At 39.9% G+C, this 21,841-nt stretch overlaps 1 protein-coding gene and 1 long non-coding RNA gene across 5 annotated transcripts in view; one reads left to right on the forward strand and one right to left on the reverse strand.

Moving 5' to 3' along the window:
* Nucleotides 1-21,841, forward strand: part of RABEP1 (rabaptin, RAB GTPase binding effector protein 1) — a 126,430-nt gene that overhangs the window by 83,597 nt on the left and 20,992 nt on the right. For 2 of the 4 annotated variants that reach the window (XM_035301082.3, XM_035301084.3), the window contains 6 exons: nt 2,080-2,215; nt 7,048-7,226; nt 10,875-11,006; nt 17,264-17,731; nt 18,938-19,042; nt 20,837-20,953. In XM_035301082.3, coding sequence (XP_035156973.1) covers nt 2,080-2,215; nt 7,048-7,226; nt 10,875-11,006; nt 17,264-17,731; nt 18,938-19,042; nt 20,837-20,953 — 1,137 coding nt within the window. The remainder of the gene's footprint in view (nt 1-2,079; nt 2,216-7,047; nt 7,227-10,874; nt 11,007-17,263; nt 17,732-18,937; nt 19,043-20,836; nt 20,954-21,841) is intronic. The other 2 variants (XM_035301083.3, XM_035301085.3) reach the window with 1 other exon arrangement.
* On the reverse strand, nt 14,552-17,869 carry LOC144582660 (uncharacterized). The gene is made up of 3 exons (XR_013535840.1): nt 17,741-17,869; nt 16,038-16,114; nt 14,552-14,673 (listed from the first exon to the last, which is right to left on the reverse strand). It is a non-coding gene; the product is annotated as an uncharacterized LOC144582660 (long non-coding RNA).

Consider the following 21,841-nt stretch of genomic DNA (forward strand, 5'->3'; position numbering starts at 1 on the left):
CGGCCTACCAAAGTGCTGGGATCACAGGTATGAGGCCTGGCCCAAGATTTCTTAAATAAGACAAAAATATTGACTGTGAAAGGAAAACTCGCAAATTTGGCTACATTTAGTGCAGTGGTGCAGTCTTGACTCACTGCAGCTTCTGTTTCCCAGGTTCAAGCAATTCTTGTGCCTCAGCTTTCCAAGTAGCTGGGATTACAGGCATGCACCACCATGCCTGCCGAGTTTTTGTATTTTTAGTAGAGACAAGGTTTTTCCATGTTGCCCAGGCTGGTCTCAAGTAATCTATTTAGTAGTTTTCAAATATTAGAAATTCATTATTAATTAAAACAAATGTTAATTCCAAAAAGTAATTACTGGTAGAATTAGTGGGTTATATACCACCATTTTAAATCTGCCATATGGACTCTTTGACCATCAGCTGAATGACTCCTGTCTTCAGATATTAGAGAAAGTATTTCACAATAGTTGGCACTTTGTTCATATCACGTGCTAGATTGACAACCTTCAGTGAAGCATCAAATGATTGCTTAAGTAGTCACTTAAATCTTTGACTATTACTGCATGATGGCCTGGAAGTAAAGATAACTGAAAACAGATAAACTATTTTAAATTTGAAGAAGTAGAAATACAAATGGCATGAAAAGGACCTCAAATGTGATACTAGATATAACCATTTGAAAAAGTTGAAAATTAAAGTATTAGAATTTAGAATGAACAATTGATATGACAGTCTAAAGTGACACAGTCCTTGATTTTCTAGGGAAGAGTTGCATTATTATTATTATTTTTGAAACAGAGTCTCCTTCTGTCATCCAGGCTGGAGTGCAGTGGTGCCATCTTGACTCACTGCAACCTCTGCCTCCCTGGTTCAAGCGATTCTCCTGCCTCAGACTCTTGAGTAGCTAGGATTACTGGTTATCGCACCCGACTAATTAAAAAAATTTTTTTTTATTTTTAGTAGAGATGTGGTTTCACCATGTTATCCAGGATGGTCTCAATCTCCTGACCTTGTGATCCACCTGCCTCAGCCTCCCAAAGTGCTGGGATTACAGGCATGAGCCACCGCGCCTGGCCTGCAATTTTTTTTTTTTTTGGTTATAACTTTCCTCTATTAGACAGTATTGTTAATATTTTGAGTATTAATCGATCAAAAGAAATAAAGCATTTTTAAAAAGATGTGATTTTATTTTATTTTTTGGAAACAGTATCTTGCTCTGTCTCCCAGGCTGGAGTGCAGCAGTGCAGTCATGGCTCACTGCAGCCTCAACCTCCTCTGCTCAAGTAATCCTCCCACATCAGCCTCTGGAGTAGCTGGGATTGGAGGTGTACTCCATGATGCCTAGCTAATTTTTAAGTTTTTTGTAGAGACGGGATTTCTCCATGTTTCCCAGGGTGGTCTCAAACTCCTGATCTCAAGCGTTCTGCTCACCTTTACCTCCCAAAGTGTTGGGATTACAGGCGTGAGCCACCATGCCTGGGCAAGATGTGATTTTAAAATGTGTTCTGCGCTTACCTTTAAGTCATTACAGTGTGAGACTAGTTATTTGTTCCATCATAACTTTCTCTTTTTTATTTCCATGAATATATGTATCTGTGAAAATGTCTTCTTTTTTTGCATTTAATGCATTTGGAATTCCCTCATCAGAAATCAAAGGAAAGCTAACTTAGAAGTGTATATCATTTTTGTCCTTAAAAATTAACTACCAATTTAAAAAACCAAACATACCTTGTGTTACTGTTATAGGTAAAACAGACACATGCATATGGGAATACAAATTAGAATTACCTTTTTGAAAAACAAGGGGCAAAACTGTCATGTGTAATTTCAATTGTATATTTTATTCTGGTGGTATAATTATGGATAACATCTATTAATTATGATATTTTCCCAGTTTTCTATAATAAGTATATGTTTTTATAATTAAAAATTATAAATATTAACTTATGTAGATGTAACATGTAGACATAAAAGTAAGTGTAAATTTTATTAAGGCATAGCCAGAACTTACCATCACTTTGTGTCTAAGATAGAAACTGTTACAAATTTCAATTTAATAGAATTGCATCTTCTTTCAGGTTAAAGAACTGAATCATTATCTGGAAGCTGAGAAATCTTGTAGGACTGATCTAGAGATGTATGTAGCTGTTTTGAATACTCAGAAATCTGTTCTACAGGAAGATGCTGAGAAACTGCGGAAAGAACTGCATGAAGGTAAATATATGTTCTGTATATTTTTATCTTAATCTCTAAGAACCATATAAGTTAAATTGATGTTGACTAATAACAATGACAGATCTTAAAATAACAGTGCAATGCATTAGTGATTCAGTTTAAGCTTTGTAGTTGGTTTAAATGTACTCACAAAAACCTGAAATTATGGGGTTTTTTTGCTTCATGACCTCAGTAATAACTTCATAAGGCAGCTGGGTGCAGTGGTGCTCACTTCTATAATCCCAGCACTTTGGGAGTTCTAGGCTGGAGGATCACCTGAGGTCAGGAGTTCCAGACCAGCCTGGCCAACATGGTGAAAGCTTGTCTCTACTAAAAAAACAAAAATTATCCAAGCATGGTGTCACATGCCTGTTATCCCAGATGCTTGGGAGTTTGAGGCATGAGAATTGCTTGAACCCAGGAGGTGGAGGTTGTAACACTCAGGTGAGATCACACCACTGCACTCCAGCCTGGGGGATATAGGGAAAGTTTGTCTCAAAAATAACAAAAACAAAAAACAAACCCATCAACCTCACAAGGTATGAGCTCTGGAAGAAAGATAATAAAGCTAGGAATTTCTGCTTAAACTGCTTTACCCCCTCCACTCATTTCGATGGAGGTGTATTAGCAAAAGGGAGAATGGAAGAGGACAGAGAGTGTATTCTGGTGGCCCTATGTTACGGACTGTTTTTCTCTTTTTCTTTTTAATCGCTACCTCAGGTATTTTACTTGGTAAGTTACATACTGTTTTTAAGGGACAATTTTGATTTCACTAGTCTGGTAGCAGAATGATACACAAATTTACTCTATTTTCCAGGGGTACATTCTTTCCCCACTAAAATAAACTATACTTTTGGCTGGGTGCAGTGGCTTACACATGTAATTCAAGCACTATGGGAAGCCGAGGTAGGCACATCACTTGAGGCCAGGAGTTTGAGACCACCCTGGCCAACATTGTGAAACCCCATCTCTACTAAAAATACAAAAATTCGCTGGGCATGGTGGTACACACCTGTAGTCCCAACTACTCAGGAGGCTGAGGCAGAAGAATCACTTGAATTAGGGAGGTAAAGGTTGCAGTGAGCTGAGATCACACCACTGCACTCCAGCCTGGGCGACAGAGTGAGAGACTGTCTTAAAAAAACAAACAAAAAAACTATATATATAGATACACACACACAGACACCCACACACACAGACACAACACTTCTATCTTCAGTTCTCCTAGTGATTTCTATATGCCTGGAGCTCTTAACCTTTTTATGTCATAAATTCCTTTGGCAATCTTGTGAAACCCTCTTACAGTAATGTTTTAAATACATAAAATATATAAGATTACAAAAAAACCCAATTTATTATAAAATTTACCAAGATGTAAAAAACGTCAAGCTTACAGTAATAAATGTGCTAGTTCATTAAATACATTAAATAAGATCTAGCAGCAGGTTTAATAACTACTGTCATTTTAAAGTGGTGATAAGCATAAATAACATTAAAATATCTGTAACTGAAATGAAATATGAAAATATCTGATTTCCATTAGTGACCAAGTCATAGGTATTGTTAAGCTGCTGTGGCTTTTTGCCTACATTTTATAATTAAAGCAAATGATAAATTTCAGTTAGAGGATAGTAAAAATAAAGACCTAGCTTTTTTTCCTATCCAAATTTATGGACTCCTTGAATTCTTACTGCTGCTACAGGTTGTAGTAGTAAAACATATTTTAATATGCAGGATTAGGACTGTGGTGATCGAGTCCTACTATGAATACTTTTAAGTATATCAAATACTGTGGGAAATATAGCTATAAATAATTCAAATTTGCATATGAGTTATTTTCCAAATAGTGGAAAGCTGAAATGATACAAGCCTATGGAATTAGAATTACTTCATAAAATATTATGAAAATAACCCAAACCACCTGAAGTTTTGGCCTTCAGGAAGCAGTTTCCAAATGTGCTATTGCAGAAAAAAGACACTCATGTTCTTTTTTTTTTTTTTTTTTGAGGCAGAGTTTCGCTTTTATTGTCCAGTCTGGAGTGCAATGGCATGATCTTGGCTCACTGCAACCTCCGCCTCCTGGGTTCAAGTGACTCTTCTGCCTCAGCCTCCCAAATAGCTGGGATTACAGGCATGTGCCACCATGCCCAACTAATATTTTGTATTTTTAATAGAGATAGGGTTTCTCCATGTTGGTCAGGCTGATCTTGAACTCCTGACCTCAGGTGATCCTGATCTGCCCACCTTGGCCTCCCACAGTTCTGGGATTACAGGCGTGAGCCACCGTGCCCAGCCGACACTCATATTCTTAAAGGTGTCCAAAATAACTAGTTCAGTTTAAATTATGTCCCTCCAACACTTAGTTATTGAGACTACCAAACCTTCTTAATAAACCTTGAAAAGTATCTGAGAAGATTAATTAAAATGAGGAAGGAGACTGGGTAATTTCCATACTGAAACACTCACACCAGACAATAGTCTTGAAATGAAAAGAAAACATAAAAACCCAGCAGTGGCTGGGCACAGTGGCTCATGCCACCGTGGGAGGTTGAGGTGGGCAGATCACCTGAGGTCGGGAGTTCAAGACTAGCCTGACCCAGACTGGAGTGCAGTGGCACGATCTTGGCTCACCGCAACCTCCGCCTCTGGGTTCAAGCAATTCTCCTGCCTCAGCCTCCCGAGTAGCTGGGACTACAGGCGCGCACCACCATGCCCAGCTAATTTTTTTTGTATTTTTAGTAGAGACAGGGTTTCACCTCGTTGACCAGGATGGTCTCGGTCTCTTGACCTCGTGATCCACCCGCCTTGGTCTCCCAAAGTGCTGGGATGATAGGTGTGAGCCACCCCGCTCCAGTCTGGGTAACAACAGTGAAACTCCATCTCAAAAAAACACTAGCCTGACCAACATGGAGAAACCCTGTCTCTACTAAAAATAGAAAATTAGCTGGGTGTGGTGGTGCATGCCTGTAAACTCAGCTACTCGGGAGGTTGAGGCAGGAAAAATTACTTGAACCTGGGAGGCGGATAATTGTATACTCATTAAAGTATACAATTCAGTAGTTTTTTTTTTTCTTTTTGAGACAGAGTTTCACCCTTGTTGCCCAGGCTGCAGTGCAGTGGCACAATCTTGGCTCGCTGCAACCTCCGGGTTCAAGTGATTATCCTGCCTCAGCCTCCTGAGTAACTGCGACTACAAGCATGCACCACCACGCCTGGTTAAGTTTTGTATTTTTAGTTTCACCATGTTAGCCAGGCTGGTCTTGAACTCCTGACCTCAGGTGATCTGCCCTCCTCAGCTTCCTAAAGTGCTGGGATTACAGGTGTGAGCCACCGCACCTGGCCTAGTAGTTTTTAATATATTTACAAAATTGTGCTTCATCATCACTGTCTAATTCCAAAACAGTTTCATTACCTCAAAAAGAAATCTGGTACCCATTTACAGTCACTTCCTGTGTCTCTGCCTCCAGCCCTTGGCAACCACTAATCTACTTTTTTTTTTCTTTTGAGATGGAGTCTTGCTCTGTTGCCCAGGCTGGAGTGCAGTGATGTGATCTCAGCTCACTGCAACCTCCGTCTCCTGGGTTCAAGCAATTCTCTGCTTTAGCCTCTTGAGTAGCTGGTATTACAGACACCTGCCACCATGCCTGGCAAGTTTTGTATTTTTAGTAGAGATGGGATTTCACCGTCTTGGCCAGGCTGGTCTTGAACTCCTGACCTCAGGCGATTCACCCACCTGGGCCTCCCAAAATATTGGGATTACAGGTCGGAGCCACTGCATCTGACCTCTGCTTTCTATCTCTGTGGACTTGCCTATTCTGGACTTTGATATGAATGGGATTTTATAGTATGTGCCTTTTTGCATCTGGCTTGAGTAAAGGGTTTTAGACTGGAGAGTGGAGTATAAGTTTTGCATTTTAGAAAGTTCAATCTAATAGCACTGTGGTGAATAGAATAGGGAGGGCAAGACTGAGGGCAAAAGAATAATAAAGGGACCTCTGTTGTAGTTAAGTCATAAGCGCGAATCTAAGGCAGAAGCCAGAAGATAGATGTATCATATTGCAGAGGAGGCCGAATTAGCAGATCTCTGTTGTAGTTGAATATGTTGGGGTAAGGAAAAGTCAGAAGTACGAGTTGTCTCAGGTTTCTGGCTTGGGTGGCTTGGTAGATGGGTGGATAGATCATCTCTTTTTAGTAGTAGATGGCTGACCTGATGAGTATCAACAATGCATGCATTTTACAAAGATTCCTTGACTTGTCTTAAGAAGTCTTTATTAACCGGACCCAACGAGGATTTCTGGATAATAAATTTATCAGAATGTATTAAATACAATTAGGAGTGGTTATTCCCCCTTTGGCCTTTGGAGCAGTGTTTCCCAAAGTATATTCCCTAGAATACTTGTTATTTGAGTGGTACTGTGGAAATTTTTTTCTTTTGTCAAATAAATTTGGGAAAGCTGTATTACATATCGCCTTCCAAGAAAACATAGATATAATTAAGACCCCGAGTTCAAAGTCCTGCAATAAAAAAATCTTTAAACATTTATTTAATTATGGAAGAGCCTTTGCAAAATAATAATAAATTTCTCCCTTTAACTTGAAGTTTCTGAGACTTACTAAGCACAGAAATCTTTCTTTACTGTGTTCCTAGGAGTACACTTTGGGAGACTCTGCTTTAAAGAGATGGTGTGGGGATAGGTTGCCCCTTGGTCCAGCCAAGGACAGAATCCTAGACAGGTGGGCCATTGGCCAGACCTAGACAATTTCTGTGCTAAAGAAATTGCCTACCATTAAAATTCAGTGTTTTTGATTTGTGGTGGGGGGTTCCTAAACAGTTTGCCATCTCTTGGAGCAAGAGCGACAACAACACAACCAGTTAAAACATACGTGGCAGAAGGCCAATGACCAGTTTCTGGAATCTCAGCGTTTACTGATGAGAGACATGCAGCGAATGGAGATTGTGCTAACTTCAGAACAGCTCCGACAAGTTGAAGAACTGAAGAAGAAAGATCAGGTGAATAGAAGTTTTATGGGACTGATTTGCTTTGTTAGTAATGTCCCCCACCACATGTGACTGCATTACCTTATGTGTATTAGAGATTGACTTAAGCTGAAACAAGGGTGATGTATGCCACTTTTAAAAACATAATAGCTATATTTGAGGGGTTTGGTTTTCATTTTTAGAAATGGCCTTCTCTGGGAGGAAAAACTGATTTAGAAATTATCTTCAGTGACTACAGGATGCAGCAGTGCATATTTCTGAGAAAAACTTTCTCTACTGTGCTGACCAGTTCTCCTAGTGCTCCTGAATGTTGTCAGTCCAGGCCGAGTGTTTGGTGACATTTCTCTAAAACAAGCTTATCCAGCCTGCAGCCCTTGTCTTTGAATGCAGCCGAACACAAATTTGTAAACTTTCTTAAAACATTTGCAATCTTTTTTTTTTTAACCTTATCAGCTATCACTAGTGTTAGTGTATTTTGTGTGTAGCCAAGACAACTATTCTTCAATGTGGCCTAGGGAAGCCAACAGATTGGACACCCTGCTCTAAAAGCTCTACTAGGTGGCATGATACGGATGAGAGGCTGAGTAATAGGAAATGGCAGGTGTTCAGAGTGCTGCATATTCAAGTTCCTGTTTCCTCCTTATCTTTTAGTTATTTAAATTGCATAAGTAATACACACACACATTCTCACAATATTTTTATTTTAAATACAAAGTAAAAAAAAATATATAAAGTGATCAAGTGTAAAATTGTCCTTAATATCTCCACACCTCCCTGTCTCAGAAGATTGCCTTTACCATTTGGTAGAGAGTCTTCTAAACCAGTTCTATGTATTCATTCCTCTTATACAACTATAGTTATAAGTATTTATTCTAGGCAGGACGTGGTGGCTCACATCTGTAATCCCAACACTTTGGGAGGCTGAGACAGGAGGATTGCTTGAGCCCAGAAGGTCAAGACCAGCCTGGGTCATATAGTGAGACTCTGTTTCTACAAAAAATTTTAAAAAATTAGCTGGGCATGGTGGTATGTGCCTGTAGTTCCAGCTACTTGGGAGGCTGAGGTGGGAGGATCCACTTAATCTGGGAGGCAGAGGCTGCAGTGAGCTGTGATCACACCACTGCAGTTCAGCTGTGGGTGACAGAGCAGGACCCTGTCTCAAAAAAAAGTATGTACATTTCCTATAAGCATTATCCGGGACATATTTTCATGTCAAAGTTGTATTTTGTGCTTGACTTTAGCATGGTCATACCATATTGATTTGCCCTTTCTCCTCGTAGTGAGCATGTAGGTATTCCCCCCTTTTTTATCATCTCAAATAGTGTTACAGCTAAATCTTGGACCATATTGTGTATGTGTACAGACATTTCCCTAGGATAGCTATGTAAAAGTATTCACTGCCTTTCTAAGTATCTTGTGAAACATTTCAAATTGCTTTATGTGACTTAGGTTAGATTTTGTTTTGCAAAGTTTCTTCTTTTTAAAATTTCCTTTTTGTCCCTTAATTTGGACTCATTCATTTTGTGTGTGTGTTTTTTTCTTTTTTGAGACAGGGTTTCACTCCAGTCACCCAGGCTGGAGTGCAGTGGCACAATCTCAGCTCACTACAACCTCTGCCCCTGGGCTCAAGCGATTCTCCTATCTCAGCCTCCCAAGTAGCTGGGACCACAGGCGTGTGCCACCATGCCTGGCTAATTTTTGTATTTTTAGTTGACACAGGGTTTCACCATGTTGGCCAGGCTGGTCTCAAACTCCTGACCTCAAGTGATTCGCCTGTCTTGGCCTCCCAAAGTGCTGGGATTATATAGGTGTGAGCCATCGTGACCCATCGACATAAAAATTTAGATTCTGAAGTACAGATCTTATCCTGCCTACTCTGATGCCCATTAAAAGAGTCTAAACTTGACCTGGCATGGTAGCTTACACCTGTAATCTCAGCACTTTGGGAGGCCGAGGCAGGTGGATCACCTGAGGTCAGGAGTTTGAGACCAGCCTGGCCAACATGGCAAAACCTCGTCTCTACTAAAAATACAAAAATTAGCTGGGCGTGGTGGCACATGCTTGTAGTCCCAGCTACTTGGGAGGCTAAGGCAGGAGACTTGCCTGAGGCGGAGGTTGCAGCGAGCCGAGATCGCACCACTGCACTCCAGCCTGGGTGACCAAGTGAGATTGTCTCAAAAAAAAAAAAAAAAAAAAAAGAGTCTAAACTTTACTAAGATGATCATTTAAACCCTTTGAGCTCTTACTATGTGCTAGCATTGTGCTAAGGCTTTATGTATAAATCTTTATCTCAGTTGGTTATCAAAAAACAACTCTCCATAAATGGTAAGGACTACAATTATACAGTTCCTGTGTCCTAGAAGAGTAAACAGGCTGAGAGGTCATGCATGGCCCATCTGAGGCTTGAACAGTCTCTGATTCCAGAGTCTAGGTGCTTACTCACCACCTCTTTCTCCATGTCCTTTACTTCTCATGTGCCTGCCCATTTTTCATTTATATCAAATTAAACAGAATTCCCCCATAGGGCTGCTTTTCCATGTTTCTGTCTTTTGTATGCACTTCCTTTCTCCCTAGAACCCTTAATTGTCTCTTCTCATGCAACTGGCAAACTGATCTTAGTGATCTTTCACAATTCAGCTGAAGTGTTACCTCTTTTGGGCCCCCTTTGCTGGCTCCTTCAGTGTTTTTCTCCTTTTTTAGAACCTTGTACATATTTGTAATTGTTTGTCTCTCCTCACTAGGTTGTTTTAGGGTACATTGAAGGTATAAGGTATTTTACTCATCTTTGTTGAGTGAATTATTATAACTCTCTAATTATTCCTTTTGTACTCATACATTTGTTAATGTTTCTAATGTATGTGTAACATTATAAAGACTTTTTCAGGCGGGCTGTGGTGTGTCATGCCTATAATCCCAGCACTTTGGGAGGCCAAGGTGGGAGGATCACTTGAGCCTGGGGGTTTGAGACCAGCCAGGACAACAGTGTGAGACCTCATCTGTACCAAAAAAACCCTAAAAATTAGCCAGGCATGGTGGTGCATGCTTGTGATCCCAGCTACATGAGAGGCTGAGGCGGGAGGATTGCTTGAGCCCAGGAGTTCAAGACCAGCCTGGGCAACAAAGTGAAACCCTGTCACTACAAAAAATAAAAAGATTAGGCTATGATCCCAGCTACATAAAAGGATGAGGTAGAAGAATTGCTTGTGCCGTGGAGGCTGCAGTGAGCCATGTTTGCATCACTGCTTTCCAACTTGAGTGTCAGAGCAAGACCTTGTCTCAAAAACAAACAAAAAAAACTTTTTCATATTTATTTTCTACAGTAATCACAAGGAATGGTCTATGTAAATTTTTTCATGGATCATTTAAAGTGGTTTTGCTTTCTTTTGTTTTGCCTTACTTTATGTAGTATACTTTTTTTGGAAGCTGCTTCCTGAGTTGTTCTTTATACCGGGGTTCTTAGTTTGCGCTTATAGTATTAAAATATTTTGTCATGGCCAGAGGCCCTTAGTTGGGATTACAAAACAAAGAAGCTTAAGTGTCCAGTTTTCTCTTATCATAATGCTCTATTCTTTCTTATTTGTTTTGAATGGTTAAAGAACTGTGTTGCTTATTAAATAGGTTACTTGGGTAATATGTATTTTTTTTCTTTCTAACTTTTAGGAGGATGATGAAGAACAAAGACTCAATAAGAGAAAGGTTCACAAAAAAACAGATGTTGAAGAAGAAATAAAAATACCAGTAGTGTGTGCTTTAACTCAAGAAGAATCTTCAGCCCAGTTGTCAAATGAAGAGGTATAGTGAATCTATAATTAAAGTCATTATTTACACAATGTCAACAATTTTAGCTTACTCATACATTAGTTAATTACATTGGTCATATGAGACTTGAGAAGTGCATAGCTACTAGTTGAAAATTAGATGAAAAATGACAGTATTTATTTTCATTTGTTTTTATGGCATTATAGGTGGCACTATCTGAAACATGTTGCAGCTTCATTGCCATCTGGAATAATTAGATGTTTATAATAATCTTTTTTCCAGTATTTTCAAAATTTAATACATTAGAATAAATCTTTAAATAATGTTTACAAAATCTTTTTTGATGTGAATAGTACATGTTGCTAATACTTGTCCTTTTTGTTTAAAAGAGATTATCTAAAGCTCTGAAATGCTAAACTCCCTATAGCATGTATATGAGTATTGCCCAGTATTAGATTTTAATCCCTGATAACAGTGGGTGAGGTTTGGCACCCAGGGTAAAACAACACCACAGGATAAAAGTTTCAGTTTCTAGGAATGAGTAGAGTAGAGACACCTGAAAGTGTTAGGTGTTCTGTGGCCTTGTCACCTCTCACCCACAGTGTGGCAAGGGCCTTCTCATTGGGTTTCTTGTCTCAATCTGCCCCATTCCACTGCATTACTGTCGAATTCATTTTCTTAAGTGCAGCTGCAGTCAGGCCACTCCCCCACTCAAAAATTACTTTTGAGTCCCATTACCTATATAATTAAACACAAATTCCTCACTCAGACAATTAAGGCCCTTCATCATCTGGATTGCATTTTAGCTACAGCGGTCATAATCTTGGGCTGTACTTATACCTAGTCTGTTGGTTTCTTCATTTGGAGTACTTTCCTCCCATTGCCATTCTGAGTATTGAAATCCTTCTGCTCATCTTTCAGAGCCCGTGTGGGTTATCTTGTTTTCAAGGAAGGAAATGCTTCTATTATGGCCTTTAGATCCCTAGCTTGGCATACAAAGGCATTCACAGTTGAATGGCCCTGCTGGCCTCACTCACTGCTCTCCACTTTTCTCTAGCCATTACTGTTCATGTATATGTGCCCTGTCCCTGCTGTTTAGGATCATGTTCACTTCCTTCCCCACATCTTCTTTCCTAGCCTGATAAATGAATTTCAGTTATATTGGATAAGGATCTTTTCTTTACTTTCAGGGGTATCATGTTTCTGTTTACTTTGCAGATTTACTTTGAGACATATATAATCTACTACCTGGTGGTTTATATGCCCATGTTTACAGATTGTTTGATGTTTAAGAAAAACTTAAAAAAAATTTTAGTAGACACTAAAAAGTGATGTATATTGTAGTTATTTTGTTCATTCTTTGTTTTGGGACATAGACTGAGAACCACTTGTTCTAATTCTGCTGTGCCTTTTTAAAAATATTTAGACTCCCAAGAGAATGTCCTAATTTTTGGGTACAGCCAATGATTACATAGTGTTTTCATCATGCGGTAATCTATCCAGGAAAGTCTGAAAAGCAGGAAAACAGAAAAGGAACATTTGTTGTGATTTACAGAGACGTACTTTTATTTTTGATTGTCTCTTAACAGATCTGTAGACTTACAGAGCTGGTGTTTTGCAACTTGAATGTTGAATATAATTGTTTTATATTGAGAATCATGACACAACTCTTGGTTTAGAGTTAGTCTGAAGCCTGGCTAACATGGTGAAACCCCATCTCTACTAAAAATACACAAATTGACTGGACAAGGTGGCATATGCCTATAATCCCAGCTACTCAGGTGACTGAGGCATGAGAATCGTTTGAACCTAGGAGGCAGAGGTTGCAGTGAGCTGAGACTTCACCACTGCACTCCAGCCTGGGTGACAGAGTGAGACCCTGACTCACACACAAAACAAGTTAATCTGAGATGCTTTGGAGAGTTAGATTTATGGCTAAAGATATTTGAAATTTGCAGATGTCACATTTTCTTTAACTTGATGCTTAGAATATGCTTTGTTGTCTACAAAATGTTCATTATGGAAAATTTGGGAAGTATAGAAAAGGCCATAATACAAAATAAGAATAACTGGTAGATCATCCTACTCAGAGATAACAACTAATATTTTGGTATATATCTCTTTCTTCCTTTTGTTTTCTTTTCCAGAGATGATATATATGTTAATAAATGTGTTTCTTTTTTTTCTTTTAAATTTGAGACAAGGTCTCACTCTCACTCAGGCTGGAGTGCAGTGGCGCAATCTTGGCTCACTGTAGCCTTGACCTCCCAGGCTCAAGTGATCTTCCTGCTTCATCCTCCTGAGTAGCTGGGACAGGTGCCTGCCATCAAACCCAGCTAATTTTTTGTAGAGTCTGTGTATCAACATGTTACCCAGGCTGGAACACATGTTTCTATTTGGCCTTTAAAAAAATTTTTAGACAGGGTCTCACTCTCAGGCTAGAGTGTAGTGACGTGATCTCAGCTCACTGCAACCTCCGCCTCTCATGTTCAAGCGATTCTCCTGCCTTAGCCTCCTGAATAGCTGGGATTACAGGCACGCACCACCATGCCAGGCTAATTTTTGTGTTTTTAGTAGAGACGGAGTTTCACCATTTTGGCCAGGCTGATCTTGAACTGATCTCGTTATCCGCCCACCTTGGCCTCCCAAAGTGCTGGGATTACAGGCTTGAGCTACCATGCCCAGCTCTATTTGCACTTTTAAAACATAGATTGTAACTACATAATGTTTTGTGTAATTTTTTTCTCCTACTTAAATCTACTTTTAAGGTTTTGGCACATCATTAAATGTTTTTCCCCAAAATGGTATTAGTGGCTGGCAGAATTTTAGCATGTAAATGTACCATAATTCTTTTAACCAATTCCCTACTAATCACTTTTTAAATTTTTGCCTTTTTTTGTTTTTTTGAGACAATCTTATTCTGTCACCCAGGCTGGAGTGCTATGGTGTGATCTTGGCTCACTGTAGCCTCCACGGTTCGAGTGATTTTTGTGTCTCAGTCTCCCGAGTAGCTGGGACTACAGGCACACACCACTACGCCCAGCTAATTTTTGTCTTTTTAGTAGAGAGAGGGCTTCACCATGTTGGCCAGGGTGGTGACAAACTCCTGAACTCAAGTGATCTGCCCACCTCGGCCTCCCAAAGTGCTGGGATGACAGGTGTGAGACTGCACCCAGCTTGTGCCTGGTTTTTAATTCATAATGGTGACTGAGTGATGACATAGGGAGGTCAATGCCATTGAAAAAAGTTTTGTGGGCCGGGCACGGTGGCTCACGCCTGTAATCCCAGCACTTTGGGAGGCCGAGGCGGGTGGATCACAAGGTCAAGAGATTGAGACCATCCTGGTCAACATGGTGAAACCCCGTCTCTACTAAAAATACAAAAAATTAGCTGGGCATGGTGGTGCACACCTGTAGTCCCAGATACTCAGGAGGCTGAGGCAGGAGAATTGCCTGAACCCAGGAGGCGGAGGTTGTGGTGAGCCGAGATTGCACCATTGCACTCCAGCCTGGGTAGCAAGAGCAAAACTCCGTCTCAAAAAAAAAAAAAAAGAAAAAAGTTTTGTGTTACTCACAGTTCTCCTAGAAGCAGAGACATAGCACTTCATGCATGGCCACAGCTGGGAAGCACCAGAGCTGGGCAGGAGGCAGGAGCAGGAGCAAGAAAAAAAGCATGGGCCATGGCTGTTACTGTGGTTTCTCTGGGAAAAGCAAAGTAGAGCAGAGCAGAGAGTTTAGGACTGGCTAGTAATTAATTCTGGCAGCCTTTGGGGTATAGGGTCTGCTCTTAGTTGTTTGGAATTGGCCCTGGGTTAATTTAGGGCAGGGCAGATACTGGCTTGGTGTGTGACTTAGGTAAAGGAGGTAGTTGGTTTGAGATTGAATGGTTTGTATATGAAAAGTGTGTTTACAGTCATGTGAGTTGTTTATTATCTCTAGAATAATTAGCTAGTCCTGTGAAGCAGTTTCTTCCCAGCCAGCAAGGCCTCCACTAAGTCAAAACAGTATGAAATATAGAAAATGAAAAGCACGATTAACACACTGATAGTCAAGTCGGTTTCATTTTTTACTACTATACAATTTTTCATTATTATAAGTAATGTCATAATGTTATATATAATTTTTCCTTGTACAAAAATCATGAATGCATCTGATTTTTTTATTTTTCTTTTTTTTGTATAAGTGCTTAAGAAAAGAACACCTGACAGGACATGGTGGCTCATGACTGTAATCACAGTACTTTTGGAGGCTGAGACAGGCGGATCGCTTGAGGCCAGGAGTATCAACCAGCCTGGCCAGCATGGCGAAACCTTGTCTCTACTAAAAATACAGAAGTTAGCCAGGCATGGTGTCTGGTGCATGTGGTACCAGGTATTCAGATGGCTGAGGCATGAGAATCCCTTAAGCCCAGGAGGTGGAGGTTGCAGAGGGCTGATACTGCTCTACTGCACTCTAGCCTGGGTAACAGCAAGACTCTGTCTCCAGGGAAAAAAAAAAAAAAAAAAGAACTGCTGAATTCAAGGATGTAAACATTTTAAAGATACTATTGCCAATGCAGGGTGTGATGTGGGGTTTTTTGTTTTGTGTTTTTTGAGACAGGCTCTCGTTCTTGCCACCCAGGCTGGCTAGAGTACAGTGGCGTCATCAAAGCTCACTACAGCCTCAATCTCCTGGGCTCAAGCAATCCTCCCGCCTCAGCCTCCTGAGTAGCTGAGACTGCGAGTGTGTGCTGCCATACCTGGCTTATTTTTAAATTTTTTCATAGAAATGAAGTCTCCTTATGTTGCCCAGGCTGGTCTTGTACTCCTGGGCTCAACCTCAGGAGTTGAGGTCTTGTACTCCTGTCCTCCTACCTCAGCCTCCCAAAGTGCTGGATTTACAGGCCTGAGCCACTGCACCAGGCCTGTAGTCAAATGTTTTTCAAATGGTTCTCACAACTATTCTATCCCTAGTCCCTTCCCTTTTCAGTATCACAGCAGCACTGTATGTGATACGTAGCAGTGGGTGTTAGGTTTATTTGTAAACTAACAGGATGGCTTAGTTCAGTTTTTATTAGGATACTTACTTGGGATCTTTGCCATAGTAAGCTTAATATGTACAAGATTTGTGTTCGCAGCCATTGGAGTTGAGATGAGTAAAAATCTTTAAAAGGAAATAGAGGAATTAACTCAAAAATTTGTCACCTTTTTATTACACTAAGTATATTTTTATAGCATTTTAAAAAATTGGTGATATGAGCTTGTCAGTAACAACTGTATTCCACAGTCTCTTCTGGTTCATTTAAAAAAGAGCATTTAACAACAAAAAGTATAAAGGATATTATCTTAAAATATTGTCATTTAAATGGAATAAATTTAGTTGAAAGGGGCTGGGCATGGTGGCTCAAGCCTGTAATCCCAGCACTTTGGGAGGCTGAGGTGGGCGAATCACGAGGTCAGGAATTCAAGACCAGCCTGGCCAACATGGTGAAACACCGTCTCTACTAAAAATAAAAAATTAGCTGGGTGTGGTGGTGGGCGCCTGTAATCCCATCTCCTTGGGAGGCTGAGGCAGGAGAATTGATTGAACCCGGGAGGTAGAGGTTACAGTGAGCCGAGATTGTGCCATTGCACTCCAGCCTGGGCAGAACAAGACTCTGTCTCAAAAAAAAAAAAAAAAATTTGGAAAACTTACTATATTTTCCTTCAAACTAAGTCATTTTTCTTACATCACCACTAACTGTGCAACTGCTTCATGTAATGGCATTGGTTTGCTTTTTGCCTTTGGGAATGTGCTGTACCATGTTGTTTGAAAACTGAGGTCAAATTCACCCGGGTACGGTGGCTCATGCCTATAATCCCAGCACTTTGGGAGGCCTTGGTAGGCAGATTGCCTGAGCTCAGGAGTTCCAGACCAGCCTGGGCAACATGGTGAAACCCTGTCTTTACTAAAATACAAAAAATTAGCTGGGCATGGCAATGTGCGCCTGTAGTCCTAGCTATTTGGGAGACTGAGGCAGGAGAATTGCAAGAACCCAGGAGGTGGAGGTTGCAGTGAGCAGAGATCGTCCCATTGCACTCCAGCCTGGGTGACCAAAGCAAGAGACTGTCTCAAAAAAAAAAAAATTGAGATGAAATTCATATAATGTAAAATGAACCATTTAAAGTGTACAGTTCAATGGCATTGCATATATACATAAATGTTTTTAGTTTGAAAACATTTTTATCATTCCCAAAGGAGACCCCATACCCATTAGAGCTTTGAAAATGAAGAGAACTGTCTAATTTGGCAATATTTATTTTCATATTTCAGGAGCATTTAGAGAGCACCCATGGTTCAGTCCATTCCTTAGATGCAGACTTATTGTTGCCATCTGGAGATCCTTTCAGTAAATCGGACAATGACATGTTTAAAGATGGACTCAGGAGAGCACAGTCTACAGACAGCTTGGGAACCTCGGGCTCATTGCAATCCAAAGCTTTAGGCCATAACTACAAAGCAAAATCTGCTGGAAACCTGGACGAGTCAGATTTTGGACCACTGGTAGGAGCAGATTCAGTGTCTGAGAACTTTGATACTGCATCCCTTGGGTCACTCCAGATGCCAAGTGGGTTTATGTTAACCAAAGATCAGGAAAGAGCAATCAAGGCGATGACACCAGAACAAGAAGAGACGGCGTCCCTCCTCTCCAGTGTTACCCACGGCATGGAGAGTGCCTATGTGTCCCCCAGTGGTTATCGTTTAGTTAGTGAGACAGAATGGAATCTCTTGCAGAAAGAGGTGAGTTACCATTCTCATGTTTTTCTTCTTGCTCACTCTGAGGCACACTGGGAAGTTATGGGATTTATCGTTCATTTAGCAGATGGTTCCTGGAGTCTGCAGGTACATTTTGCCAGTGAGTGGGTGTTAACCTGTGTCACCTGACCCTTGTCATAGCCTGCTTTGGCTATTCCAGGTAATTGTGACAGAGAAAGGAGCTAGCTAGCTAATCACAGTGAATGTGAGCTTCCCCACCTGAACTCCCAACTCTCAGGTGGAGCAATCTGTCTGACTAGCATTACTGAATTGAAGTTAGCATAACCTGAATTTGGTTTGCTTTGCAGTTTTCTTATAATCTCAGTGTATTCTAGGATTCAGGCTTTTATGTTTCCTTTAGGCCAAAGCGCAATTGCCTGTCTGCTGCTGATGCTGAGAGTGGGTTTAAAGAGAGATTGGGAATATGGGAGAGAAAAGGCAATCTTTAATGAGGTTAATTTTCCTCCTTAGAGAATTTGTAAATTCACAGATAAGATTAGGAGATAAATACTTAGATATTTGCATAATGCTTTATGGATTACAAAACTCTTTAACATACCTGATCACTTTAAGCTTTATGAGGCAATTGGGGCATGGTTATTCCCCATTTACTGGTGAGAAAAATGGCTAGGAAAGATGAAGTGAGTTGCTGAAGTATCCCTTTGACTTAGTAGCAAAACCAACTTCTGGTGCTTTCCTTGACTCAGGCTGCTTCCCTTTTAAAGAAGCCATTGGTCGATAAGAGGAACAGTTACTAACCCTGAAGGAAGCTATTCTCAATGGTCTCAAAACATATGTGAGAAGGTGCTACTTACTAGTTTCATACCTATTTTATAATTGGAGCTGGCAAAATGATGATTTAGCACTGTTTTTGTTTGTTTTTCCTTCCCATTGGTTGGTTAGTATTAACTGTGAGTTCCAAGGTCTAGTACCTTTTGGCTGCTTTGTGTTTTCCTCAGATGTGATGTTTTGTGCCTCTTGGTGATAAATTATGTCTATCATACTTGTACTGGAGAGTTTGACTTTTTAGTATGTGACCCTATATTGTAACTGTTTGCCGTAAGGCCCTGAAGAAAGTGTTTACTTCATGTTCTACTTTGAGTACCATTGGTGAGACTATCTACGTGTACCTCAAGTACCTGATGTGGAATTATTTTGTTTTGCCTAAGAGGTAATTTTGGTGCCCTTCAGGTGCATAATGCTGGAAATAAACTTGGTAGACGTTGTGATATGTGTTCCAATTATGAAAAACAGTTACAAGGAATTCAGATTCAGGAGGCGGAAACAAGAGACCAGGTGAGTGTCTTCTGGATATGCCAAATTGTTATCTATTGGAGTTTTCATTGGAGGTGCAGAGTTAATTGCCTCCCCCTCGGCCCCCAGCCCCATTTACATCATGAAGCATATCCATCTTGTCAAGTTATGAAATAACTTGGTACATGCAGTGGCGGTTACATTTTTAGTGAGAGCTGGCTAGGACTCTGCTTTTGTGTATCTGCACAGGTCAGCCCAGCTCTTAAAGAGACACTGCCTCATCTCTTCTATCCTGTCGCTTCTGCCTAAGGCCTAAAAGTGATTTTATACACATGGAAAGTACTGTATGATATGGAGATCTAAGGGAGATAAAAGGTTGATTATTGCCTCTTACAGAATAAAAGCTTAATTGAATATTATATTAATCAGAATTTGTGTCCTTCATTGCTGATTGCTCACTTCTTGTCATAAATTTGTTTAATAAGTTCCCAGAAATTAAGCTTTGGGAGATTTGGTATGCGAGATTGATAAATCTTCGGTACCTTTTCAAATGCAATGTTTGATAATGGGGTACCTTGATGGCGTTTAGGAAATAATGTAGAAATTCATGAGAGTAGGTTTGTAAAAGTATATGAAAGAAAGATACTTTTTTCCTTATATTTCCAAATTGTTCTTTGGTTGTTATGAAGATGATTCCCTTGGTCTTCAAAATAACTTTAAGCAGATAAGAATGATGGTTTCATATTTTCAAATGTCACTGCTATTGAGTTCCTTCATACACTGTGTGCTTTACTCATAGATGTTTCAAAGATAAAGTTCTAAAGCTATTTGCAAAACTAATGTAGTGGGCCCCTGATAGTGTGGTGTGGAAATGATTTCCATACACATTTCAGTAGACTGTTTTAAAGCCTGGCTAAAAATTAGTCATAAAAAGAAGTGGGGAAAGGATGTCCAAGGAGAGAAAAGATTATACAAAGAACAAGAGTTAGGGAAGAAAATGATGTATTCTAGGAAGTATGAGTAGTTAGGTGGCTGGGCACAGCAGGTGATTGTTACAAAATAATGGGAGAGTAAGCTACAAAAGAAGGCCATGATGACATCACTTAAGGAGGGGTGATGATTGAAGGGATTTAAATTTTACCCTGAAGCTGGGCGCAGTGGCTCTTGCCTATAATCCTAGCACTTGAGGAGGCCAAGAGAGGCGATCACCTGTGGTTTGGTCAGGAGTTTGAGACCAGCCTTGACCAACATGGTGAAACCACACCTTTACTAAAAATACAAAAATTAGCTGGGGATGGTGGTGTAAGCCTTTAATCCCAGCTACTTGGGAGGCTGAGGCAGGAGAATCTCTTGAACCTGGGAGGCAGAGGTTGCAGTGAGCCAAAATCGTGCCATTGCACTCCAGCCTGGGCAACAAGAACAAAACCAGGTCTCAAAAACAAAAACAAAACAAAACAAAACAAAACATTAAGGCATTTATGGATTTTAAGTAGGGAAATTATGTGATTTCACTTTTACAAAATTTATTGTGTTAGTGTGGATTGTAGATTGGAGACAGAGGATAGATTTCTAGTCAGGAAAAACAGTGTCATAGCCTAGAGGATCTGGGGAAGAAGCAAATGTTTTCAGATGGGAAGAGTGTAAAAAATGATTTGTTAACTGTAAAGCACAGTACAGTTGTCTCTTGAGGTCATTTATCTCATTTCTGTCTGAATTGAAAGATCTATGGTGTTTCCTAGAAAAAGAGAAGATATTCTAAAAAATTCTGTAGATTTTTAAAAAAATTTATAAAAGGATTCTGGTTTTTATTTCTGATTGACTTTTAAAATGATATAGGTGAAAAAACTACAGCTGATGCTAAGACAAGCTAATGACCAGTTAGAGAAGACAATGAAAGATAAGCAGGAGCTAGAAGACTTCATAAAGCAAAGCACTGAAGATTCCAGTCACCAGGTAAGTGAGGGATGACTGGGTTATTCAAATAAAAGATTTAAAAAATACAGTCATGTTTCTTTTGCCTTGAAGATTTGGCAGTTTAATTTTTCCCCAAGTAAAAAGATTTCTTACTGATCATTCTGTGATACCTGTTTTACATATCTTTAAAAAATAACTTTTGATATAATTGGTCAGTAAATGGCAGGAGGTTCTGATTCTCCTTTCTTTTTTTTGGTATTAGTTAGGTTTTCCTGCTGCAGTAGAAACTTGCTGACAGAGATACTAATTATTTAAAACTTTTTAAAAGTATAGCAACATGAAAAACCAAAACATATGCATATACACCAAACATAGCAGAAGTAATATCTGTGTAACCACCATTGAGATCAAGCAGTAGAATATTAGGCAGTATAGCCAGTACCCCAGAAGCCCTCACTTTCCCCTGCACGTACAACCCCTCACGACAGGCAGCCACTGTCCTACCTTCTAATATCATTAGGTTAGTCTGTGCTTTAACTTTAGAAAACGAAGTCATATTTCATTTTCTGTTCTTTTGTGTCTGTCTTCCTCTATTCAGCAGTGTAGTATTCCTACTTACGATGCATGGAGTAAGTTTGTTCATTTCCATTGTTGAATAGTCATACCATTATACAGATATACCACAATTTATCCATATTAATGCTGATGGATATTTTAGTTGTTTCCAGTTCTCGGATATTATGAATAATGTTCCTTTGAAATTTTTGAATAGGGCGTGGTGGACATGTTTCTGCAGGATATATAACTAGGAGTGGAATGCTTGGGTACAAATAATGCCAGATAGTTTTCAAAGTGGTTATACCAGTTTATACCTCTACTAGCAATGTATGACAGTTCCTGTGGTTCCAAGGTCTTGAAAAATGTCAT

The sequence above is a fragment of the Callithrix jacchus genome, chromosome 5 (genome assembly GCF_049354715.1).
Source record: "Callithrix jacchus isolate 240 chromosome 5, calJac240_pri, whole genome shotgun sequence".
In the NCBI taxonomy this organism is placed as follows: domain Eukaryota; kingdom Metazoa; phylum Chordata; class Mammalia; order Primates; family Cebidae; genus Callithrix; species Callithrix jacchus.